Source organism: Rissa tridactyla, chromosome 13 (genome assembly GCF_028500815.1).
Source record: "Rissa tridactyla isolate bRisTri1 chromosome 13, bRisTri1.patW.cur.20221130, whole genome shotgun sequence".
Taxonomy (NCBI): domain Eukaryota; kingdom Metazoa; phylum Chordata; class Aves; order Charadriiformes; family Laridae; genus Rissa; species Rissa tridactyla.
In genome coordinates, this window is record NC_071478.1 from 3,178,032 (window position 1) to 3,200,542 (window position 22,511).

General features: G+C 61.1%; 1 protein-coding gene across 1 annotated transcript in view; it reads right to left on the bottom strand.

Moving 5' to 3' along the window:
* The window catches only part of MYO18B (myosin XVIIIB), an 80,854-nt gene extending 60,407 nt beyond the window's left edge, over positions 1–20,447 (bottom strand). The window contains exons 1-14 of the mRNA XM_054219740.1: positions 20,347–20,447; positions 19,088–19,174; positions 18,183–18,338; positions 16,801–17,544; positions 16,479–16,545; positions 16,172–16,284; positions 15,784–15,960; positions 14,653–14,851; positions 13,707–13,849; positions 12,522–12,622; positions 11,891–11,954; positions 9,755–9,899; positions 1,006–1,176; positions 118–208 (exon numbers count right to left, since the gene is read on the bottom strand). Of these exons, the coding sequence (XP_054075715.1) occupies positions 118–208; positions 1,006–1,176; positions 9,755–9,899; positions 11,891–11,954; positions 12,522–12,622; positions 13,707–13,849; positions 14,653–14,851; positions 15,784–15,960; positions 16,172–16,284; positions 16,479–16,545; positions 16,801–17,544; positions 18,183–18,338; positions 19,088–19,126 (2,210 nt within the window). The 5' untranslated portion in view covers positions 19,127–19,174; positions 20,347–20,447. The remainder of the gene's footprint in view (positions 1–117; positions 209–1,005; positions 1,177–9,754; positions 9,900–11,890; positions 11,955–12,521; positions 12,623–13,706; positions 13,850–14,652; positions 14,852–15,783; positions 15,961–16,171; positions 16,285–16,478; positions 16,546–16,800; positions 17,545–18,182; positions 18,339–19,087; positions 19,175–20,346) is intronic.
* Positions 20,448–22,511: the final 2,064 nt, after the last annotated feature.

Sequence of the window (22,511 nt, forward strand, 5' to 3'; positions counted from 1 at the left end):
CAGCAGGCGGCGGCTGCCTGCTCCACGTCCCCCTCCAGAGAGCCCCCAGCAAAGGCTCCTCCGCAGCAGCCCCAGCAGAAGGAGCCATTGCCCACGGACCCCCCCAGCCCTCCGTACCTGTTGATCAGTGAGACGACGGCGGCAAAGAGCTCTTCGTAGAGACCCGAAGCCATCCCTTCCACACACTCCACACCCGTCATCTTCGGCCCTGGCAGAGAGAAGGGCAGACGAAGCCACATCATTTATTTCCAGCCGAGTTCAGCCCACCCGCAGCCGAGTCGGTAGCAGGGCAGGAGAACCCGCACGCCTGCCATCGCTGCAGCGCATCTCCTCCCGCCTGCCTTCAGCTCCTCTAGTGCCTCCTGCCCACCGCCTATTTAAGAAATACAACTATCGCCATGTTAAAGTCAGTTCTGCAAGTTCTTGCTTTTATCAGAATAACAGGCCGTAATTCTGCCGCCGCGGATGAGTCGGGCGTGGAAAGGCTGACCTTAAAGCCGGGCGGTATCTCACACCCCCTGCCACGCGCATGCTGGATCTGCCTCCGCAAATTACAGCCATTTATTAATTTGAGGTTTACAGTGGCTCGGCAGCAGTTTGTCCAGCAGGAGCACAACGCCCCGACGTGTCCGTGTCTCCCCGCAGGACACGGGTCTCCACAGCACAACACCAGCGCGGCTGCATTGGTGGGCACGGGGAAGGATGCCCACCCCCCTGGTTTGGGGGGGGTTTCCCCAATTTTCTTGGGAGAGCTCTCACAGCATTTAAGCCACGTCACCTGTCTGCCAGGGGCGTTATCTGAATTCACCCGATTTTCAGGTGTCCCTAAGGAGTGACAGGCAGGGTTGGCTTTCAGGTATCTACATGACAAAGCAGTTAATAATTTAATTAATATGAACATACTTAAATGGACCTCACCGCCTGAAAAGTCCGAAGCAGTGCAGAGCCCAGCATTTCCCGATCACCCATAAATGAAGGAAAACAAGGGATGCAGCATCCCGGTACCTGCCGGGCTCTCCTCCGCCGGGGGCAGCCGGCTGCCTCGTGCCGTCACCTGCACCAGGATCTGCTTCAGGTGGTGTTTGAAGACGGCGGTGGTGAACTCCTCCAGGTCGCAGCCCAGCACCTCAGCGGCATTGCTCGCACACTCGAACTTCATGAACTGCTTCCTGCCAACTGGGGAGGGGGACGCGGGGGAGCAAGGAAGGGCTCAGGCAGAGCCAGCCCCAGCGGAGCCGGCCGCGGGCTCGGCCCCCTCCGGCAAACCGCCCTGCTCACTCCCACGTGCAACCCCCCAAAACCAAAATCAAATAAAACAAAAAAGGACTGGTGCTTGTAGGGATGGGGAGGCGGGTGGGGATGCTGTACCAGTGCACCCCAGCTTCCTTCGATCCCCCCCCCACCAAAGACTGCTGGGTCAGCCCTTCCCTCGCATCCCGAACGGGCAGGTTCACGCCAGGCGCTGCCCTTGCCGACCTGCTCGGAGCAACATGACAACCCTGAGGACCACAGCCTGGAAATGCCCTCTGGGCACCGAGCTAGCCCGGGGAAAGCGGGCAGGAGCCCCACCGGTGGGCAGGGAGGGGGCCTCTGCCCCCCAGCAGTGCTTGGACGAGGATGCAAACCAGCTAGCAATCAACCCACATCAAATGACGGTTTCCACCTCGAAGACAATGGCTGCTAGGGAGAGATTTAGCGTTAACGTCCGATTCAGACTGGACGTTAGGAAGAAGTTCTTCACCATGAGGGTGGTGAGACACTGGAACAGGTTGCCCAGAGAGGTGGTGGAAGCCCCATCCCTGGAAGTTTTTAAGGCCAGGCTGGATGGGGCTCTGAGCAGCCTCATCTAGCAGGGGGTGTCCCTGCCCATGGCAGGGGGGTTGGAACTAGATGATCTTTAAGGTCCCTTCCAACCCTGACAATTCTGTGATTCTACGATTCCACCTTACCGCCCATCTGCGTAACATCACTAACTGAACCGAAAAGCTTCTTCCTCCTTAAAGTCCACTCGCCCCCTCCTGCAACCCCTCCTCCTTCAGGGACAACTCCCGTATGTCTCTCTAGGCACTGGACCCGGTCTCGTGGCCCTCGTGGCCCCCGCAGTGCGCAGTACGTGGGGCTGCCCTCCCTACGCACACGCTTCTGCTCACAACAGCTGTAAGGATTTCCTCAGCTTTGCAAGTTACTTGTCATATTAAAGCCTGGCTGACTCCAGCAAGGTTGACAGATTTGTCCCTCTGGGCAATCATTTTGCACAAGAGGACCTTTTTTCTCTTGGTCTGAAGTTAGTTGAAAACTTGAAGGATCTCACACCAATGCTTTGGAACTTATTTTTCCCCACGATAGTGCCCCCCAGGTGCTCAGAACATCCCACCTGCCCAGCGAGACTGGGCTGTTTTGAGGAGGAGGAGGAGGAGATGTTTTGAGAAGGAGGAGGAGATGTTTTGAGGCAATTCAGAGCAAGTCAGGAACCGGGTGGACCACGCGACCTCCCCAGGCTGCTGCTGCCAGCACGGCGTAGGTAACGCTGTGCATTTGAAGAGCTTCAGTGGAGCAAAATAGCAGATATATTTATGGAAACTGATGGGATTACGAACCCAATCCTTCAATAATCCCAGATCACCTTCCCCAGCCCCAGCGGCGTTCGCCGTCCCCGACAGCCCGAGGGCAGCGCTCCTCCCAGCGCCCTCAGCAAACACAGCTGCCACGCGTTACTTGCATCCAGCAACAGCAATTCCAGCTTAATGATTAAAATCAGTGTCTGCAGGATAAACCCTTTTACAAATCCAGGTGCTGCAGAGGCAGCCAGCCGGCACACGCTCAGGAACACGGGGGGACGAGCAGAAACGGGAGCGGATCAGCACTTTTAGATGGTGACGGATGAGGAGCCAGCCCGGAGGCTCATGGCTAAGAAGTGCCCTTAAAATACAGCAGGCGGCTGGTGGCCGAGGAGAGGATTTGGGATGGAGAGCGGGAGATGGCCACATCTGGCCAGCCCCATGGGGGACCGGGGTCCTCTGCTCCTGGCCGAGGAGATGTATAACGCAGCAAAAAGCCAATTTCCTTGGGGCCAGGGGCTGGGGGGCTGCTTCACAAGAGTCGTCCCCCCCTTTCTCTTCCCCTTTGATCTTTTCCCATTATTTTTCATTCTCCCTGAAGGACTCCAACATCAAGGGTTGTGCTGGAGCAGACAGAGGAATTGCCTCAACAATCCGGGCTTTGATTTATTTTTGTTTTCACTTGTTTTCATCTGAGCTGGCTGGACAGAGGCTGATCCCCATCAGACAGAAGATCTCCGCCTGCCGCTGCGTGCCGGGGAGCAGAGCGGCTGCGGAGCCAGGGCTGCACAGACCTGCCCCACCGGCCGGGCTCCGCAGCCAGCATCCTACTCCGGCCATTCCAGCATTCCTTGCCGGCCACTCCGCATCCCACACTGGCCTCTCCAGCATCCCATGCCAGCCACTCCGCATCCCACACTGGCCTCTCCAGCATCCCATGCCAGCTGCTCTGGCATCCCATGCCGGCCACTCCAGCATCCCACACTGGCCACTCCAGCATCTCACACTGGCCACTCCGCATCCCATTCCGGCCACTACGGCATCCCACTCTGGCCACTCCGGTATCCCACACTGGCCGCTCCAGCATACCACACCGGCTGCTCCAGCATCCCACACTGGCCACTCCGCATCCCACGCTGGCCACTCCGCATCCCACACCGGCCATTCCAGCACCCCACACCGGCCGCTCCAGCATCCCATGCCAGCCACTCCGGCATCCCACACTGGCCGCTCCAGCATCTCACACGGGCCACTCCAGCATCCCATGCCAGCCACTCCAGCATCCCACTCCAGCCGCTCTGGCATCCCACACTGGCCATTCCAGCATCCCATGCTAGCCACTCCGGCATCCCATGCTAGCTACTCCAGCATCCCATGCCGACCGTGCCAGCATCCCACGCTGTCCACTCCAGCAACCCCAGGACGAGCAAGCCAGCCCAGCCTGCCATAGTACAAACATTCCCGACGGAGCAGCTACAACTTGGGAAACCAGTCGCCCCCACCATGCTGCTCCAGCGTGGCAGAGGTCCTGCTGCTCCGAGCAGGGGGATGCAATTCCATGTTTCCCACCTCCACAAAACCAAACAATCGCTGTCTGACCGGCATGCAGTGTTGGAGGCTGGTGTGATGCTGCCCAGTGTGTTGGTGCCCCCCGGACACGCTCCCCACATCGCACCCTCGCTGTAAGCAGCCAACGTGTGCCTTGGCAGCAGGTCTGGGGGCACGGCCGCTGCTGCAAACCCCGCTGTGCCCGCAGCTTGCCCAGCTGCGGATCTGCCCAGCCCATAGCCGCTGGCCCGCCGGCAACCTGCCCCGGGAGAGGCCGGGCACCATTTCGCACTTCATAAAATATAAAGAGCGGCAGCGGCGCGCAGCCCTCCTGGGCGTAATGTGACCATTGTAAAACACGCCAGCTTTAACACCTAAAAGGAAATTACCTCGGCCCATTTAATATTTAAGAGAAGCAGTAGGAAAATACCAGGTCAGCACCAGCTTCGTCGCCCTCGCGCGCCCACGCAGCCAGAAGCCCAGCAGCTGGGTTTCTATTTTGTATTTCAATTCGGGAAGCGTGGGGAGCAGCGGGGAAGCCCAGAGGGGCTGGACCCCGTCCCCCCCCCGCCATCCCCATCCGCGCCTCCGCCTGGGCTGGTACCCGTGAGCCGAGGGCAGCGGTGCCCGGGAGCGAAGGGGACATGCACGGTGGGCTCGCTGCTGGGATGGGGCAGCTCAGCATCACCTCGAGCCCCCGTCCCCTGCCAGCCGTGCAGGTCGGCAGCCCCATTCACCTTCCTCCCTGAGCACCCCCCTCCTCAGCCGCTCCGGGCACACCTTGTCAGCACCGCCCTTTTTCTTCTACTTGTTTTGTCATTAAAACATTTGCACTGCTAATGGGACAAATGAAAAAGCTCATTTGTTCCTCGTTTTTAGCCTGGGTGGGGACAGGGAGAGAGAGGAGGCTCCTCCTGGCTTGAATGGTTAATTTATTTGTCCTGCACTAAATTCTCCAGTCTATTCTCTGTTGACCCATTGCCTGATGTATGACATATTAAAGCCTATATATAACAAAGGGAAGAGCTGTGTAATAGCATGATTAAAGAAATCTGCCATTCTGGCTGCATTTCCCCGACTGTTTGTAATAAAGATGTCAGAGCGCTGAACAGATAGTGCCATAACTCGGCGTGTGGGGAGACAGCCCGCCCGGACCAGGAGCCGCGGTGGTGATCGTAAAAACCTCCACGAAGGAGAGGCAACGTCAGCAGGAACCGACCCCCCCGGTCCCCCCCAGGCCCCCAACAAGCCGGCAGCAGAGCTGGGCTCCAGCCAGGACTCCAGCTATTCCCAGTGTTTTCTGCTCCTGCTCCCCTGGCTCTGAATCCCGGACCACGGCCAGGACACGGAGGAAAACCGGCCCCCACGCTGAGCTGGGATGTGCCGGGGGTGCAGACCCCCCTGACACCCTGCTGCCCGCAGGGCTGGATCTCCTCCCCGCTCCCTGCCCAAAGCACAATTTCCAGCAAACCTCCCATTTTTGCAGACCTGAGCAGCGGATCGTACAGCTCTGCCGAATTTGTGCTCCAAACTAGTGTCCCCAGGAGGGGGACGCATCCTCCTGCCTAAATCCTCTTGCCTGGGGAAAAGAAACCCTACAGACGTCCTCCAGCGTACTTTGTGGCTGGATGGTCACCGCGCTAAGATCCAGCCCCTGGAGACCGTGTCACCTTGGTTTAGGTCTTTCCCTTGGGCAAAACTGTTTCTCCTGAGGGTCGCAACTCATGAAGCACAGAGAGGCATCGTCCCACCAAAACAAAACAGGCAAAACCAGCTGCGCTTCCCTTTATGGCAGGAAAACCCAGGCCCCAAAAAGCAAAAGGCTTTATCAGAGAGAGAGAGAAAAAAAACCTGGCAACATCGAGAGAGCAGCCCTAATGCAATCCTTTCCAAGAATCATTTTGATGAACGACGCAGGGAAGCAAAGGGGCCTTTCCCGGCAGGAGCGAGGTGGCCTTTCGCTCACCCGCAGCACAGAGCACAGGCAAAGCCGGGGATTTAATGACACCCAAGGCCACCGTTGGGCGCCCGCCCCGGCACAACGGCTCGGAAAACCAAAAGCAAAGCCAAAGCAGGGGGCAGAGGCTGCCTGCCCTGGGTCCTGCTCTCTCCTCTTCACCTCCGATGCCGGCATGGCCATCACAGACCGTGCCAGGGACCATACAACGATGCCGGAGCTTTCCTTGTAAACCTGTGTTCCCTGCGCTTACAGGAATCCCGGGAAAAGGAGGGGCTGCAGCCGGCTCCCCCCGCACAGAGCAAACCGCAAAGGCTTAAACTCCGCAGGTGTGTATCCAAAAGCATCGCGAGGTGGAGTTGCTGGGAGAGGACGGATCTGCACACGGCTTCACGATGTTGCTTTATGCAATTTATTGCCCGGCTCCTCTCCCGATGGCAGCCCAAGCGGCGCCGGAGCACCGGTATCCCAGCTCCATCCCACCCACCGCCCCGGAGCCACTGGCACATTTTTCCCTCTGCAAAAGTGACCACCCGAGAGACGGATATATTTGTCACAAAAGGGAAACTCTGGCACAGTGGTAATTACGGATACGCTGTTCCCTCCTCCTTTTAGCAACAGGCAGCAATAAAAAATTAGGGTAAATGTGGGCATTGAGCTTGAGTGGGACTAAGAACAAAGTGTCATTTCCACATCAATTAAGGAAAGGTCACTACATCTCGGAGGTTGTAAAACAGCAGCGATAATGCAGTTTAAGGCTTTTTTTCTCAGCTCTGGTGGGAAAGCAATAAGTCATCCAAGTCCCCTCCTGACTGACATCCACGCTCAGGAAGCTGCATAATTAATGCCCGTCGGATCCTGCCAGGTGCTCTCCCTCTTACGTTTTGATGGACGTCCCCATTACTGTACTTGGCTAAATGGCTTCCAGCCCTTCTGGAAACTTTCCATTTCGGAGAGCTAAAAGGCTGTTCAAGGGGTTTTTTTCATCCCTGCTGCTCCTGCCAGCCCCATCCGCCTGCAGACCCCGGAGAGACGCAGCAGGGCACTGTGTGGGACCCCGGGCTCAGCCCTTCCTTCTGCTCCAGCCCTGGCCCATCTCACAAACCGCTTGGTGTCTCGGCTTCTGAAACAGGGATGCTCCTTCTCCTGCCTTCCGAGGACACCATGCTGCGGCGGTGGGGCTGTGCGGGACCCAGCCCAGCCCACGGCAGCTCACGGCTGCCGGCAGCTCGGGCACCGACACCGTGCTACTTGCTGGGGGTGTCCCTCACCGGACCCCAAAATCCTCCCCCCAGGTGCTTGGGTGCTCCCATCCCTCCGCCGTCGGGGCTGCTGCTGCAGGGAACCAGCCCCATCCATGGAGCGGTGCGGGAGGGCGGCAGATGCAGGGTGCTGCCCCGGACGCTGCCGACCTCCGCAGGGTTTGGGGGGCTCGGAGCATCCCCTGCCTGAGCCGCGGCTCCAGCCCCTCCCTGTCCTGCATTTCTGCCCTTGTGGTTTTCCTCCATCCAAGGGGTTCAGGCCGCTGGGTTTGCAGCAGCTTCTGGACTGGGGGGGTGCGGGGGGAGCCACGCTTGGCTCCCATCCACGGCGTGCACCCCCCTGCAGCGCCGGGAGGACTTCGGCGACTCGCAGCCGCTGGAAACCCAGTCGCCTCTGTTAAAGGCGTGTGGTGGGAAGCCCGCAGAAAGCAGGGAGCCGCGATGCTGTATTTTTATAACAGCCAGCAAAACGGGCAGCTTGAGAGCGAGCTGAATGCCGACCCCCAGCTGCGCCCAAAACCTCCTTCCCCGTTAAAGAGGGAATGAATAAATGAAAATACGTAACATTCTGCAGCCCACAAAGGGGACTGGAAGCACTTAGGTGAATGGGTACCTAGGATGCCCCGCTGGCCTCTGCCTGTCAGGCTGCCTCTCACAAAAAGAGCTGCTCTAACATGTTTCAAAGGCAATGGGAAACGCTGACACCAGGACGGGGCAGGCTTTTGAAATTCAACCTTTTCTTGTCAGTGTTTTTCTAGGCGCAAACGTATTTTCCACTCTCAGTCAGAGAGAGGCGATGCTATTCCCTTCTATTTTATTATTCCTGGTCAAAGTGAATTTGTGACAAGACGACAGCCATCAGCAGAAGGGAAAAAGAAAAATGTATTTAGGGTGCGCCGGGGCCCTGCAGCCGGAGCAGGGCACGTGCCGGGGCCGCCGGGGCAGGGATGGCGGCGGCGGGGGCTGCAGCGCCTGGCTGCACTCCTGACCGCGAGTGAAAAAGCAGCCACGAGGCTCCCTTTGGTGAGATTTCAAGGAGAGGATTTTTGAATACACGACTTCAAAGGGCATGAAAGGGGAAGGGAAGAGATGGCTATCAGGAGACAGGTTTAACCACATTAAAAGAGTCATCGCCCCCACTGAGACTTCTGCTCCATCCAGCTTTGATCCATTTTTTATCCATACTTCCTTTCATTTCTCCCCTTTTGTTGACGCATGATCAGGGAATCGATACCAGAGTGAGCCATGCTGAGACATGCTCTGGTTGTTAATCCTGTACCCGAACCTGCTCCGAAGCCACCAGCCCTGCCTGGGCCCGCTATTAACATTCCTATTCATGCTGAAATAATTGCGGCAAGATTTGTAGAATATAGCCCCCGATCCCCTCCTAGACTGACTTAGGGGACGCTTGGGAGAGAATGTTCAACAAGTTTGAGCAACGCAGCTCAGCTCACCCAGCAAACCCTCCCTGGCCAACACCGTCACCGTCCCTCCATCTGCCTTCGAGCTGGTCACTCTTAAAATGAGCCGCGTCTCCAAAATCTGCCCTCCTGGAAACTCTTGAGGCAGAAAGACTTTTTTTTTTCTTTGCCAAGAGCCTCATCACACACTTCAGCCTGAGACAGCGGGGTCATTCTTTTAAAAGTTGGAAGGGCATTAGGGGAGATGGAGATGGGGAAAGAGAACACCGGAGAGAAGGGGAAAGAGAACTCGCTGTAAGTGACGACAGCATTCACCCTTTTAAAATAATTAATAAATGATTAATGGCATAAATTACCATAAGATGTGTTATGACGAGTTGCAGAGACATTTATAAATGTCTACGGCTTAGTTTATAGCAGCCTTTATGCAGCCCTCATAAATTGAAGTGTGTAAATCAATGTGGCTGTCTCTAAAATAGGTTAGAGCACATCTTAAAATAATTTATAAGGGATAAGGCAATTTCTATATGCCTGTATTAACAAAGTCTTTATAAATACAATCTTCATCCAGACTCATCCTATTATAATTCAGTTACTGTGTTCGGCACTCAAGAGATGATAAAATTATTGCCATCCGAAGCTGTCCCTTCGCAGTGACGTTGGGGACAATGTGCCAACAAACGAGCCACCCACCTGGCTGCCCCCCAGAGAGCGGGTAGAAGGTGACGCCTCGCAGCCCCCGTCCTCTCCGCACGTGGCCGCAGGACAGACCCGCTCCAGAAGCCCCCGCGGGGCAGGACGCCAGCATCGCCCTGCTCCTCCGTGGCCAACCGAGGGCTCAGAGCAACCTCTGGGGCAGCAGCCTCCGGGTGAGCATCGCTCCCGAACGCCTCGTGGTGTGCAACGCGCCCAAGCGCTAAACACCGCTGGGACGTGCTCCCCTGTCCTCCTCCAACCCCCGGCACCGAGACGAGGTATAAGAAAAGGAGAGGCAGGAGCCCCCCTTACCTTTACAGGCGCCGGCGGCTCCCAGGTGGTAGATGCCGGCCAAGACGCGCCAGATGGCTGCCTGCTCCTCCGCCGTGATGCCCAGCGTGCCCATGGCAGCCTGGAGCTGGGCGAAGGCGGCCGAGGCTTTCTGCTTCTCCTCGGGCTGCAACAGGGAAGAGACGGGAATGGAAACGTCACTGCCTCTGCCAGAGCATCGCCGGCGCGGGGGACAGGGGATACAGGGATAGACATGGGGGGAACGCAGAAGGGCTTACAAAAACCATACGGCCAGCAAGGAAAGGACAATAAGGGGACCTTAGGAACAGTCTGGACAGCAATGGGGGAAGCCCCTGGCAGGTTCCTCAAGTGCCTGGTGTTAGGAGCAAGCCTGGGTGCGTCTTCTCATCATACAACTACACATAATTCCCACTGCAGGAGTGTCTACAGAGGCGTTCAGCAGCAGCTGGGGACAGACGTTTTATATCTTCTCACTTCTCGCTAAATACAGCCGCCCACAGGTGTGCTGGGGCCAGCTGCACGGCTCCCAGCCACCAGCAGGACCTCACCTGCCCCCTTCCAACACTGCGGCCCCAGCCACGACTCCTGCAATATTTATTTATTTTTTTTTAATAAATGCAGCCCCACCGCAAAATTAAGGCTTTTTTTCCCCTAAACTGAAGATTTTCAATGCAGACACATGCAGCCCAGGGGCCAGACACTACACACACGCTCTGGCTGGCAGCGTCCCTGTCTTGGCAAGGACCAGCACGCCTGGTCTAAAGGATTTCGGCTCCTGCAGAGGCCTACGGGGTGGCTACTAATGAGAAAATAACAGCTGAGATCTGTGATTTCTCCAGACTCAAAAAAATACCCCAAATACTTGTGACACCGGTGTCGCGGCAGGGGTTATCCATCCCCACCGGCTGCGGGGACGAACACTGGGAAGCCGCCAATTAAAATGTTCAGTCTCGGCATCCAGAGCGCTGCTCGGAAAGGAAAATCTGACAAATTTCCCCAAACCCCAACCCAAAGCAAGCGCAGCACGCCACCGCCTTGGTTTCCTCCTGGGCTGGTTCCAGAGCAGGCGCACAAAGCACTACCAAAAACCCGCCCCGGGGAGCTTCTGGGGGGTTCATCCTTCCATGCCCCCACCCCCAGCATCCTGGGTGCTCCTCGGACAACCACGCCGTGCCGAACTGAACAGCCTTTCCAGGGACACACGTGCGCTGCAGGGAACATCGCTGGGAAGGAGGAGAAGCGGTGGCGGGGACAGTGCTTGTCCCCTTTGCAGAGCTCACACGCCCCGGACTGAAGAGGTGATGCCCGGCTCCTGCTGACCCTCTCCATCCCAGTGGGAAAACCCTTCAGGACGGGATGGGGAACCCACAGGAGTTGCGGGCTGCAAAAGGAAGGTTAAAAACCCCATCTCTGAACCCAAATCTGCTGCTGCACCCGCAGAACCAGGACCCGCGGTACCTCACTGTCCCCTCCACGAGATCCGCTGCTCAAACAGCCGATTCCTTTTGGCTGCCGGACCGGAGCCAGAGCTCCCTAATGAAGATTGAATATTGAATTCATCAGTAGATGATGTAACTGCAAATTGCTGCGATTCATCCCAGCGCTTTGGCTCGCAGGCAATCCGCCCAATCTTTGCAAACGGCCCAGGCTAACGAGGAGCTGGTGCTGGAAATCGACTGCAGCACTTTGAGCCCCTAAAAATCCCATCCCGGGCTCTCCAAAGGATGCGCTCGCCCCCTCAGGAGCTGTCGCAGGGAAACCCTGGGGGTTGTTGACCCCGGAGCAGCAGGATCCGTCCCCGGGGCGGCCGGGGGTGGCTGAAATGTCAGTGTAGACACCAAGCAGCATCTGCCCCGGTCCTGGCAGCTCCCCCGCCCCCGTGGGGCTGTAGAGGGGTGGTGGAGGCTGTTTGGGCAGACCCTTCCTCGCACCCTGGTATTTGCTCTCTCCCTCCATGCGCTGGTACAGCAGCACCATCCTGAGTCTCCCAGCAGCCAAGGATCCCAACACATCCTCTAACCGGGGGTGATCCCAGCAGCCAAGGACCCCAACACGTCCCCTAACCGGGGCTGACGGAGGACGTGCACCGCAGCATCCCGCTGCAGGCAGCCGCGTGGCACCGGCATTTCTCCCTACCTTTGAGAACGGCCTGATCCCGAAGGAGTTGCTCTCAGCCACCTGGTGCAAGTGCAGCATCGTCCTGTTACAGAAAGCGAGACTCAAGCTCCCTCCTCGCCTGCCCCCAGCACTCCCCAAACCCCTGCCCTCTCCTCGGGGAGCGTCCCTGAGCCCCTCTCCCAGCCCGGTGCCCACAGAGCCCCTTTGCCTTCACAGCCACGGTCCCTTGTTGGGAAAGGCTCCCGTGGCTCTGCCCTGCGCAGGGGGATGGATCCGGCACCAGACGCGCCAGGACCCTTTGCCCGGGGATGTGCAGCTTGTGGGGAAAGGTAAAAGCCAGCAGGGAAAGGGACCCCCATCGCATTTGATCAGTCCGGTTTCAGTTTTAGTGATGGGGCAAACAAAGCACCAGGAAATGCCCCCGTTTCCTAGAAAATCTCTAATACATAAGTGTATAAAAATCCCTGCAGCATCACCATTGTGATCACCCTCACGATCTCTTTCTTATCAGAGAGGTCTCAAAAAGCATGTTGCTGGAGCAAACTTTGTATAAATCACAGGGGAGCCCCTCGGCGATGGGGGGTACCCATCGGCTGAGCAGCCGGGGGAGGAGCGGAGCCGCCTGGTGCCCTGGGACCCCCTTACCCACCTGTGTGCCGCATCCAGCCCCGCCAGCATCAGGGGGAAGACGTTGAAGCTGGTCTCTCCGGGGGGCTGCTGGGCGACGCGGCCCCTCTCCAGCAGCATGGTCTGGGAAGGGAGTGGAGGCAGGAGTGAGCGGCAGCCCCCAGCGTGCAGGCAGGGACAGCCCCTCGGCACGGGCAGGGTGGCCGGTGGGCATCCAGGCACGCAGGGAAAAGAGGGGAGAGTGGTACCCAGAGAGATGCTGCTGGGGGCTGCCAAGGAGGGACTGGATTTCTCCTTGCAGGGACACGGCTGGCTTTGGAGGATGCTCCTCCTGCCCAGGGCAAGCAAGAGTCAAATCGTACCCCAGGTGTGCGTCAAGGGGCAACACTTCAGCACATGGGTGCAACACCCACGCTTTCTCCCCACCCCTGGAGGTCTGGGCAACCCAATGGCCTCAACAGAGATGCTACAGCTTCTGGATAAGCCATTGCCCGGGCTTGAGGCCAGCCTAGACCAGCCTCCAGCCTCATCGAGGCTGTTCAATGCCGGCATTGACATCGGGAATGAGTCCCTGCAGGGCTGGGATCCCCGGTTGTCCTGTCCTCCCAGGAGGGTACCAGGAGGGTACCAGTGGTCCGGAGGGCGAATGCTCCCGGGAGCACATTCCCACTCCTGCGCAAGGATGGCCACGCTGGGCCATCAGCCCCCTGCCGGTGGCCGGGGCAGAGGAGGGGCAGCAGTGGGGCAGCAAAGAGAAACCCCTGGTGCTCCCCACAAGCAGACACCGGCTCAAGCCCCCTCCTCCATCGGACGAGGCCTGGGGGCACCGGCAGCGCTGATTAAAGTGCCTTTGCATAACAGTGATGGTGATAAAAGCTGCCAGATGCTTCTGCTCGAGGCTGATGTCTAAGGTGCTGCTAATGAAATGCTGAATTATACATTCCCTCATAAACATTTCATGCCAGCGCTGCAGGGGAGGGGGTGATGGGCCATGGGGACCACCCCCCCAACGCTGCTGACAGAGATCCTGCCCAGCTGCGATTCGGGGCACCTTTGGTCCAGGAGGAGATGCAGAGCGGAGCATCTCTCCTCTCGTGCCCAGCCTGGATGGGAAGCACGGCACAGGGGTTGTTTGCCCCCATCCCAAGGACCCTCGGTTTCAGCCACAGCCCCCCCGTATCACCCGGCGACAGGGCCCGCGGGGTACCTGGAGGTGAGCAGCGGTTATCCGGCCGGTTGCACTGAAATCCAGCGACAGGACCATGGAGAAGCGCGTGGAGCTGCTGCTGCGGCCGGTGGTCACTGACCCAAAGGCTCCCAGGACCGTGAACATCGCCTGGATCTTCTCCACTGCAAAACCAGCATCGGCAGCCCCCTGAGGCGCCCTGCGATGGCTGCAGCCCTGCATCGCTCCGCGGTTGGCCAGGAGAGAGCCAGACCCGGCCACCACCGCACCAGCGCAACCTCAGGGCTGCAAACAGGCACCAGAGGAGGCTTCTCCTCCCGGCTGCACCTCCGCCTGCTCCTCCCGGGGGTCTGTCCCAGCGCACGGGGACCCGGGTACCGGCTGGGCGTGGGGTTAGCATCCTGCACCGCAAGAGTATCTGTGCACTGGTGGGACGGGGACATGCCAACCTGCCCGCACCTCCACCCAGCTCCAGGCCATTTGTCAGCGCTTTGCAAGAGCACGGTGTACCCGGAGCTCGCCCAGACCTCCGAAATCCAAACCTAAAGCCACCGATTGCCTAACAGCGCTTCCTCCCGCGTCACCAGTAACTCGATCAGAGGGGAACAGCGCTGCCCCAAGCACGCAAGTAACTCCCTTCTGGTGCTTACTCGGGTGTTTATCAAAACAGCAAATCTGTTGGGTCTGGGATGGGTGAGCACTCGCAGCCTGGCCGTTCGCCTGCCGCCTGGGCTGCACTTGCACAGCCACACCGGGCCCTCGGGAGCCACCCCAAAGGGGCACGAATCAGACCAGGAATGGGTCAAATGGAGACCATCAGGTGGAAACAGCATCACCTTCGCGTTTGCATGCACTCCCCACCCTGCACGGACAGTCTCTGTGCGCTGCCTCTGCCCAGCACCGAGCATCCCACAGCCGGGGCTCGTTGCCGGGGCTCCGAGCTCGCAGCGGCCGCCCAGTCCCATACCTGAGACCCTGCCGTCCACGCTGCCCGCCGTGCCCACCAGGTACTCCAGGGCACCCTGGCAGCAGGCGGTCCTCCCAGCCCCGCTGCGCCCCAGGGGCACGATGGCCTGATCCTGCCGCTGCATCAGCAGGTTCCTGTAGGCTCTCTGCGCCACCGAGCAGATGTGCGGGGGCATGTTGTCTCGCTTCCCCTTGAACGCCTGCGAGCAGGGAGAGAGTGGGAGAGCACACCCCAAAACAGGATTCTTGTAGAGAAAATCCCGAAGACGTTCACCCTCAGGGCGATGGCTTCTCCCCAGGGTGTAGAACCCCCTGAGGTTCACAGGGGAAGGGGAAACGCCACCCAGCCTGGCCTCGCTCCCCCAGTGCCAGAGAGACGGTTGGGGACCGACGCAGGGAACCCACAGCAGGACCCGCTCCAGCCTGCCTGTGAGCAAGAGCTCTGCCAGGCACCACCCTGGGCACCAAACCCCCGGCACGTTCCCTCCCTGGCCCCGGCACCCCCAGAGTGCTCAGGGAGTGCGTTCACAACAACACAGAGATTGTCTCCTGGAAACGAGAAAAACTTCTGTGCTGGAAGCGGTGCCCAGCTGCAAGCATCCCTGGTCCCCAGTGTCCCCATCCCCGAGCATCCTCAGTCGTGAGCATCCCCAGCCCCAAGTGTCCTCAGCCCTGAGCATCCTCAGAACATCCCCAGCTCCGAGCATCCTCCAGAGTGTCCCCAGCGCCAAGCGTCCCCAGCCCTGAGCATTCTCAGTCCTGAGTATCCCCAGCCCTGAGTGTCCTCAGCCCTGAGTATCCTCAGAACATCCCCAGCTCTGAGCATCCTCTAGAGTGTCCCTGTCCCCAAACATCCTCAGTCCTGAGTGTCCCCAGCCCCGAGTATCCTCCAGAGTGTCCCCAGTGCCAAGCATCCCCGGCCCTCAGTGTCCTCAGAGCCTCCCCAGCCCCAAGCATCCCTGGTCCTGAGCGTCCTCAGAGCATCCCCGCCCGGAGCATCCCGGCCACCCTGTGACGGTCCCACGGTGCCATCTGCCGGCACCACAGTGCCCGGCGCCCTCCGCCACTGTCCCCAAGGGGGTCGGTGATCGCTTCCCACGGGAGATCCTCCCCCCCCCGGCTCCCCGCTCACCTTCCCCGAGCTGCTGCTGGCCGCGAAGCTGGGCCTGATGGCCACCAGGCTGGGCCCGGCGTAGGTGTAGGGCAGGCGGGCCTGGTAGCGCTGCTGCAGCGTGTTCATGGCGCTGCACTCGTTGAGGCTGACGAGCGCGGCCAGGTCCTCGGCGTAATCCAGGCTGGGGGGGTTGGTCTGCAGGAGGAAAGCCAGAGCCTCCCTCGAGCTCTGCCACCACGGCACGGGCTGTGCCGGACCCCACCGGCACCCCGGCATCTTGGACCCATCCAGCTGGGGACGGGTGGCCCGAGCAACAGGGCTGCCCCGGGTCTAATCCTGCCTGGGCACTGCCATGCACCAGGTGCTGCGGGCAGGGCTCCCAGCCAAAACCCAGGAGGGGGCTCACCCGCTGCACGCTGTCCTCGTCCACCTCGGTGACGCTGCCGTCCGCCTCCCGGCGCACCCTCACCCTCCCCGCCGGCAGCTCGGGCGTCCCCACGTCCGGCTTCAGCTGCGTGGCTGCAAGGAGAGACCGATGAGTCCCTCCGGTGTGGCATGGCCAAGGCATCCCCGGGCAGAGCCGGCTGCGGCATGGGGAGATGCCGAGGGGCCACCTCCAACCCGGCGCCCACCCTGCTCCCAACCCACAGCCAGGCTGGAGACAGCTCGTATCTTCCCGTTCTGGATAGCGAGATTAGAGGAAGGCAAGTTACCGAGTGTGAATCCATCCTGCTGGACGAGCCAGACCTTCTCCGCTTCGTACCAAACATCCCTCGGAGCCTGCAGGGAGGAGAGAGGGGAATCGTGCAGGAACCGGCGGAAAACTGAGCTGGACAAACTGCATTCGCCCCACGGACGGCAAAACCCCCAGCCAGAACCCCTGCCCTCCTCTGCCCTCCTGGCCGGTCCCGCGGGGCACCTTCCCCCAGCCCCCCGCTGAGCCCGTGGGAACGGGAAAAGCTGCACGAGACCGGAAAACGGCATCGGTGCCCCAAGACATGGGGTAAGAGCCGGGTAGGTTTGCGGACACATTACCTGGTCCTTCTCCGTGCTTTCTCCTGTCTCTTTGCTCTCTCCCGGTGCCTCTTTACCCTCTCCCGGCTCTTCCTTCACTTTCGCCTTCTCTGCCTCCTTTACCGCATCTTCAGACTTTTCTTGGATCCCTCCCGGCTCCTCCTTGAGCCCCTCTGACTTGTTTGTAGTTTTTCCAGGCTTTTTGTTTTCCTTTGGCTCCTTCTTGCCACCTCCAACATCTTTCTTCATCTTCTCTGGCTCTTTCCTGGCCGGCCCTGGCTCCCTCTTGGCTCTCGTCTTGGCTGGGGGCTGCTCGTGGCTGGGGGGTGCCCCCTTCTCCTTCTTGGTGCTCTCAGGGCCCGTCTCCTTCGGCGCGTCCCCCTCCTTCGCTGGGGCTTTGCTGCAGCGCTGGGGGCCCTTGCTGGATGCGGGGGCTGGATCTGGGGGGCTGCCCCCCGGGCTGGGGTCCTTGGGGCTCTTCTCCGGGCAAAACGGCTTCGCTGCCTTGGGAGCCTCCGGGCAAGGGGTCTCCACTGGTTTGGGGGCAGCCGCTGCCAGGGCAGGCGCGGGGGACGGGGCTTTGCTGGGGATGGCCCCTGGTGCAGCCTTCCCGGGTGGCAGGTCCTTGCGTGGGGGAGCCGGGACCCCCTCGCCCCCCTGCCCCTCTGCGTGCAGCCCGTTCTGCAGCGCCTGCCCCGTGCTGGCCACCTCTCCCCTGGCAGCGGGGGCGTCCCCGGCTCGGGCCTCGCCGTCCTCCCCCGCGGGCTGCCAAGCAAAGGAGAGGAGCCGGGTCTGACAGGGACAGGGCGAAGGACCCGACCCCGACCCCAGCCCCACGCGGGATGCCCGTGCTAAGCACAGCCCGGCAGGACACGCAGCTCCAGCCCTGACCCGTTCGCTCCGGGTACGGCCAATGGCCGCAGGTGGCTGCCCGGACCTGGCTGCATGGCTGCAGGCGGTGGTGGCACCCTCCTCCTCCTCCTCCTCCCTCCGCTCGGCCACATCCCGTCCCTCCACCCGCCACGTCCTGGGTGCCGTGCCCAGGGATGCTCCATGCACTCCCCTTCCTGCGCTCAGTGAGCCGAACCGGAGAGCCTCATGCTCTGCTTAATTACTCGCCTTCCAATTAAGCAAGTCAGGAACGGCAAGCTACATTAATGAAGTCTCCAGCATTAATTGCTCAAGGCTGGCAGCTGGCCAGGGCCACAGCTTGCTGCAGCCCATGGCGTGCTGCGAGCCTGGGCCTCGCTGTACGACCCACCTCGTGCAAAAAACCTGCTTTTTGGGGTCCTAGTGCCTTGGGATTGCTTTGGGCTGGGGACAGATGGGGACACCCAGCCAGCGGACACACGTTCGGCCAAGGCAGGATGCCCCGGCGCTGCGTGGGGTTCATCACCACTCACCTCCTCCTTCACGCTCGCCTTGGTTTCCTTCTTCAGCTTCGCCGCCTTGGCCTCCTTCTCCGTCTCCCGCACGAGCTGCTTGATGAACCCCCCGGGGATGACCGACAGGAGCAGCGGGGGGGCAGACGGGGGCGGCCCCCGGTCCTCGTCCCGTATCTGCAGGAGCAGAGGCTGGGTTACGGGGCACGGCGCGGCAACGGGACCCCCGGCAAAGCCAGCCCCACGGGCACGTTAGCGGCACGAGCAGCTGAGCATCAGCACCCCGCGCTGCCGGCGGGGCCAGCCGTGGGCATCTTGCAGGTAGCCGTGGGCCACCCGTGAGCACCAGGCTGGTTTGGGGATGCTGCGGTGAGCAGGAGGACAAGCAACGACAAGAGAAGCCCCGCAGAGAAGCGCCGAGGTTTCCGCACGCCACCAAGGGCCGGGCGCTGCGGGGAGCCCCCAGGCACCGCCAGCTTTGTCCGATGCCCACGGTGGGGAACCGTCCCGGCTGCGGCAAGTCAAGAAGCCATTCCCGGCATCACCGTGGCCACATGCAGGCCTGCTGTGTGCTGGGCTCCAAGATGAAATCCATCCCCGCATCCCGCAGCTCCCCCAGCAAAGGGCTTTCCCAGCCGTGCCACCACGCATCAGCGCCAAGCCCTGCAGACCCCCGCGAGGCTCGGCCCTGCGGGGAACCGCGTGCCCCGAACGGCGGCAAAATCGCTCAAACCAGAACAATGAGGCTGCAAAGACGCCCGGAGCCGGCAGGGTGGGACACAGCGGGAGCAACGTGTGCAGGGAGGCGAGGGGACGCGCACCCCAGGCGGCTGCAGTGCGTCCCCCCACCTGGCACCGAGCCCCCGGGCAGCCCGCGAGCATCCAGCCCCGAAACACCACTGGTGCCAGCCTGGACCGAGACTTTCCTTCTGCTCCCAGAGCGCGAGGCGCGAGGAGATGGCCATGCCGGCGGTGAGGTGGGACGGTGCCGTACGGAGAGCCGCGGGGCCACGCTGGGTGCACGAGGCGGAGAGAGAGGAGAGAGTTAGCCAAGGACTCCCACGAGCCCCAGGGCCAGCAGCACCACCATCTTGCTGGGCATCGTCCCAGTCTGAGCTCATGGCACTGGCTGGAGCGCGGCAGCCCGGGCACGGAGGGGACAGGTCGTTTGGCAGTGCTGGGGAGGGCACAGCCACGTGCAGCCACCTCCAGCCCCCGGCATGGCACGACGAGGGACCAGGCGGTGTGCGGACGTGGGGGCACGGGGTGGCGGTAGCATGGGGGTGGTGCTGGGACCCCGCTGCCCTGGGCCGGGTGGCACAGGGTGCCCTCAGGAGCCCGCCCGTCCCCCATTTCAGGCTGACCCCAGCTTCACCTGTCGAGATCATTCATGCACCGAGCGGGTCGGGGCTCGTCTGGCCCTGCCACGCGCACCAGCAGCCGTATCTCCTTGTACAGTAAAGGGCAGGAGCACCGGGAGCAGCCAGGAGCCGGCTGAGGAATGTCACTTGCCTTCTGAGGCGGCAGCCCCGGCTGCCACGTGCCCTCGCTCACGTCAGGGACCGGCGCTGCCCCCACGCTGTCCCCCCAGCCAGGGCTCTGTAGCCACTGGAGAGAGCCGGCCCCAAATGGCACAGGCCTGCATCAGGGGACCCTGCGCCCTCCAGATAGAGCTGGATCCTCAGTCCCTGCTCTGCACATGGGGAAACTGAGGCACGGAGGGGGACATGCCTTGACCAAGCACGCTGCACGGCAGGAACAAGGGGCTGTGGACCACCATCGACATCCCTCCAGCCCCCCACCCAGGGAGCAGGATGCGGCCCCATTTGGGTCTGGTCCCCACGCAGGGGCCGGCGGGGTCTCGCTCCTGCTGCCACCCGGGACCCGCTGCCGCCCGGGTGGGTGCCAAGGGCCGAGGCCACCGAGGGGTCCCTGGCCACCCCCCCCGCACAGTGCAGGGGGCACCCACCATCCCCGCTCCCCTCGCAGCCCTCCCGGGCGCACACCGGTGCCTGGAAGCCGCCCCCGAAGCCGGGGGTGCCGCTATGGCCATCCACCCCCACCTAAAAATAGCCCTCCCCGCCGAGGGGCCCCCGGCCGGCTGCCAGCACACCCAAAACCCTCCCTTCGGACCCTCCCCCGGCCCCCCCACCTCCCCGAACCGCATCCTCCGGAGCGCCCGTACCTGGGTGGGGGGCTGCGGGCGCCGGGGGGTGACGGCCCGGGCCGGTTCCGGGCTCTGCCGGCGGTGCGGGTCCCCAGCGAGGCGGAGAGGGCGGGCGGGGGGCGGGCGAGCGGCGGCGGGGCGGTGTGTGCCTCCCCCCCCCGCCCCCCCCCCCCGGCGGCAGCTGAGGTGACACATGTCGCTGCTAAAAATACCCGCGGCGGTGGCACCGGGGCCTCGGCTGGGGAGGGGGAAGCGGTGGCACGGCAGGTTCCTCCCTTTCCCCCGGCCCCCCCTGCACCGACACCCCCCCCCCCCCCCCCGCCCCCCGCCACGCGTGTTCGTGCCCCCCCCCCTTGGGTGCGCGGCTGCCCCCCCCCAGAGCCGCTGTGGGTTGACATGAGGCTGCCCAGGGCTGGTGCAAGACGGGGCGGGGGGGGGGGGGGGGGACCCCGGGCAGCCCCCCGAGACTTGCGGGTCGGAGCTCCATCACGGGGGCAACCCCCGGAGCACCCCGCTTCCCCCCGCCAGCCCCAGCCCTGGGATATTGGGGGGGGGGCGCTGAGCTGGGGAGGGACCCCTGAGCAGGGCCCAAAATAGCCTCCCGTGTCGGTGGAAAGAAAAAGTCACCGCCGCGCTAACGCCAACGTGGTGAGCAGCCGGGCAGGGGTGGGTGGGGGGGAGCGGGCAGCCATGGCTGTTGGGGGGCCCTGCCTGCCCCCAGGGGTCACCTGGCACCGCCATCCCCAGCAGAGCTCTGCTGGGGACACAGCACATGGAGGGGCCATGGGTGTCGTCCCCCCCAGGGACCAGCAGGACCCACGTCCCACTCGCCCCGGCACCCAGGCAGGGGTGGGGGACGCGGGACGCAGGATGGGGCCCAGCCCGGCCCGTGAAGGTGAAACCCACCCTCCGCCGCTCCCCCAAAGAGCTCCGCGGACGTGCCCAGGGCATCAGCACGGGCAGCTGGAAAAGCTCCGTTAATGAGAAAGGAAAGAGGATTGTTAGCCTGTAGTTGCCCCCAACGAGAGCAAGGGCTGCCCCAAGCGTCTCACCAACAGCGGTTAAAACGCACCCCATTTTCCAGCCAGGAATGGCACAAGAACACGCGGTTTCGGGTGATCTTTCGCACGGTCGCCGCGGGCTCCGCAGCCTCGGGGGAGCCTGGCTGCGCGTGGGTCTCGCCGCTGGGGCACCCTGCGGCTCCCAGCATCGGGGTCCCTCCTGTCCTTTCAGAAAGCCACTGTCTGTCACCCCCAAGACACCTCGCAGTCCCTGCCAGGGCCATGTTGTGGTGCTGCCCCAGCACAGCGGGATGAGGGTCACCCCCAGGGCCCTCCTCGCCGCCGCGGCACCGTCCCATCCGCAGGACGCAGCCACCCACGGAAAAAACATGAATAAACACCGTGCGCATGAAAAACGGCTTCTCCGGCGAGCGAAGGGACTTACCTCTGACAGAGCAGCCGGGGGGCGATGGGGGTGCGGGGCTTCGTCCAGCAGAGCCCCCCAAGTCCCGGCAGAGCCTCGCCATCCGCGCGGGAAGGGGCAGGCGAGACCGAAAAGAAACCAGGCGGCAGCACACACGCAAAGGACGGCTTTTATTGGGGTTCTCGTCGTACGAGAGCAGTTGTACTGACCAACACACAGAAGCAGCTTAGCTTGTGCCAAAATAACCCTTTTATAAAAAAAAAAACAAAAAACAAAAAAAACCCCAACGAAACAACAACAAAAAAAAAACGAAAACCAAAATAAAATAAAATAAAATGGCGGAATTAACTAAGTGTGGTACATCAGTCACAAATCGCCGAGGACTGTAAACTCCGAAGATAAAGTCTCTGGGAGAAGTACCACTGGGACGTGCAGCAGCACACACCGGCACGGGGCACCCCCTCCTCCGCACAATAAATATGAAAAGAGCCAAGTACAGAAAACAAAGAATGATTCTCATAGATACAATATCTAAAGTTATTTACAGATACTGGCTTTTCTTACCATTAAATTACACATTGAAAACAGGTTCTCTTTCAATATATTTCTTTAAATCACTAGTAGCTATTCATGTGAATCTGCTCCTTTTTTTTTTCTTTTTTTTTTTTTTCTTTTTTTAAGGACCGAATGTCGTCACTGAAACAGTGCTCATAAAAACGCCTCTCCTAGGATGCTCTCGCTTTATTCTGTTTTTCAGA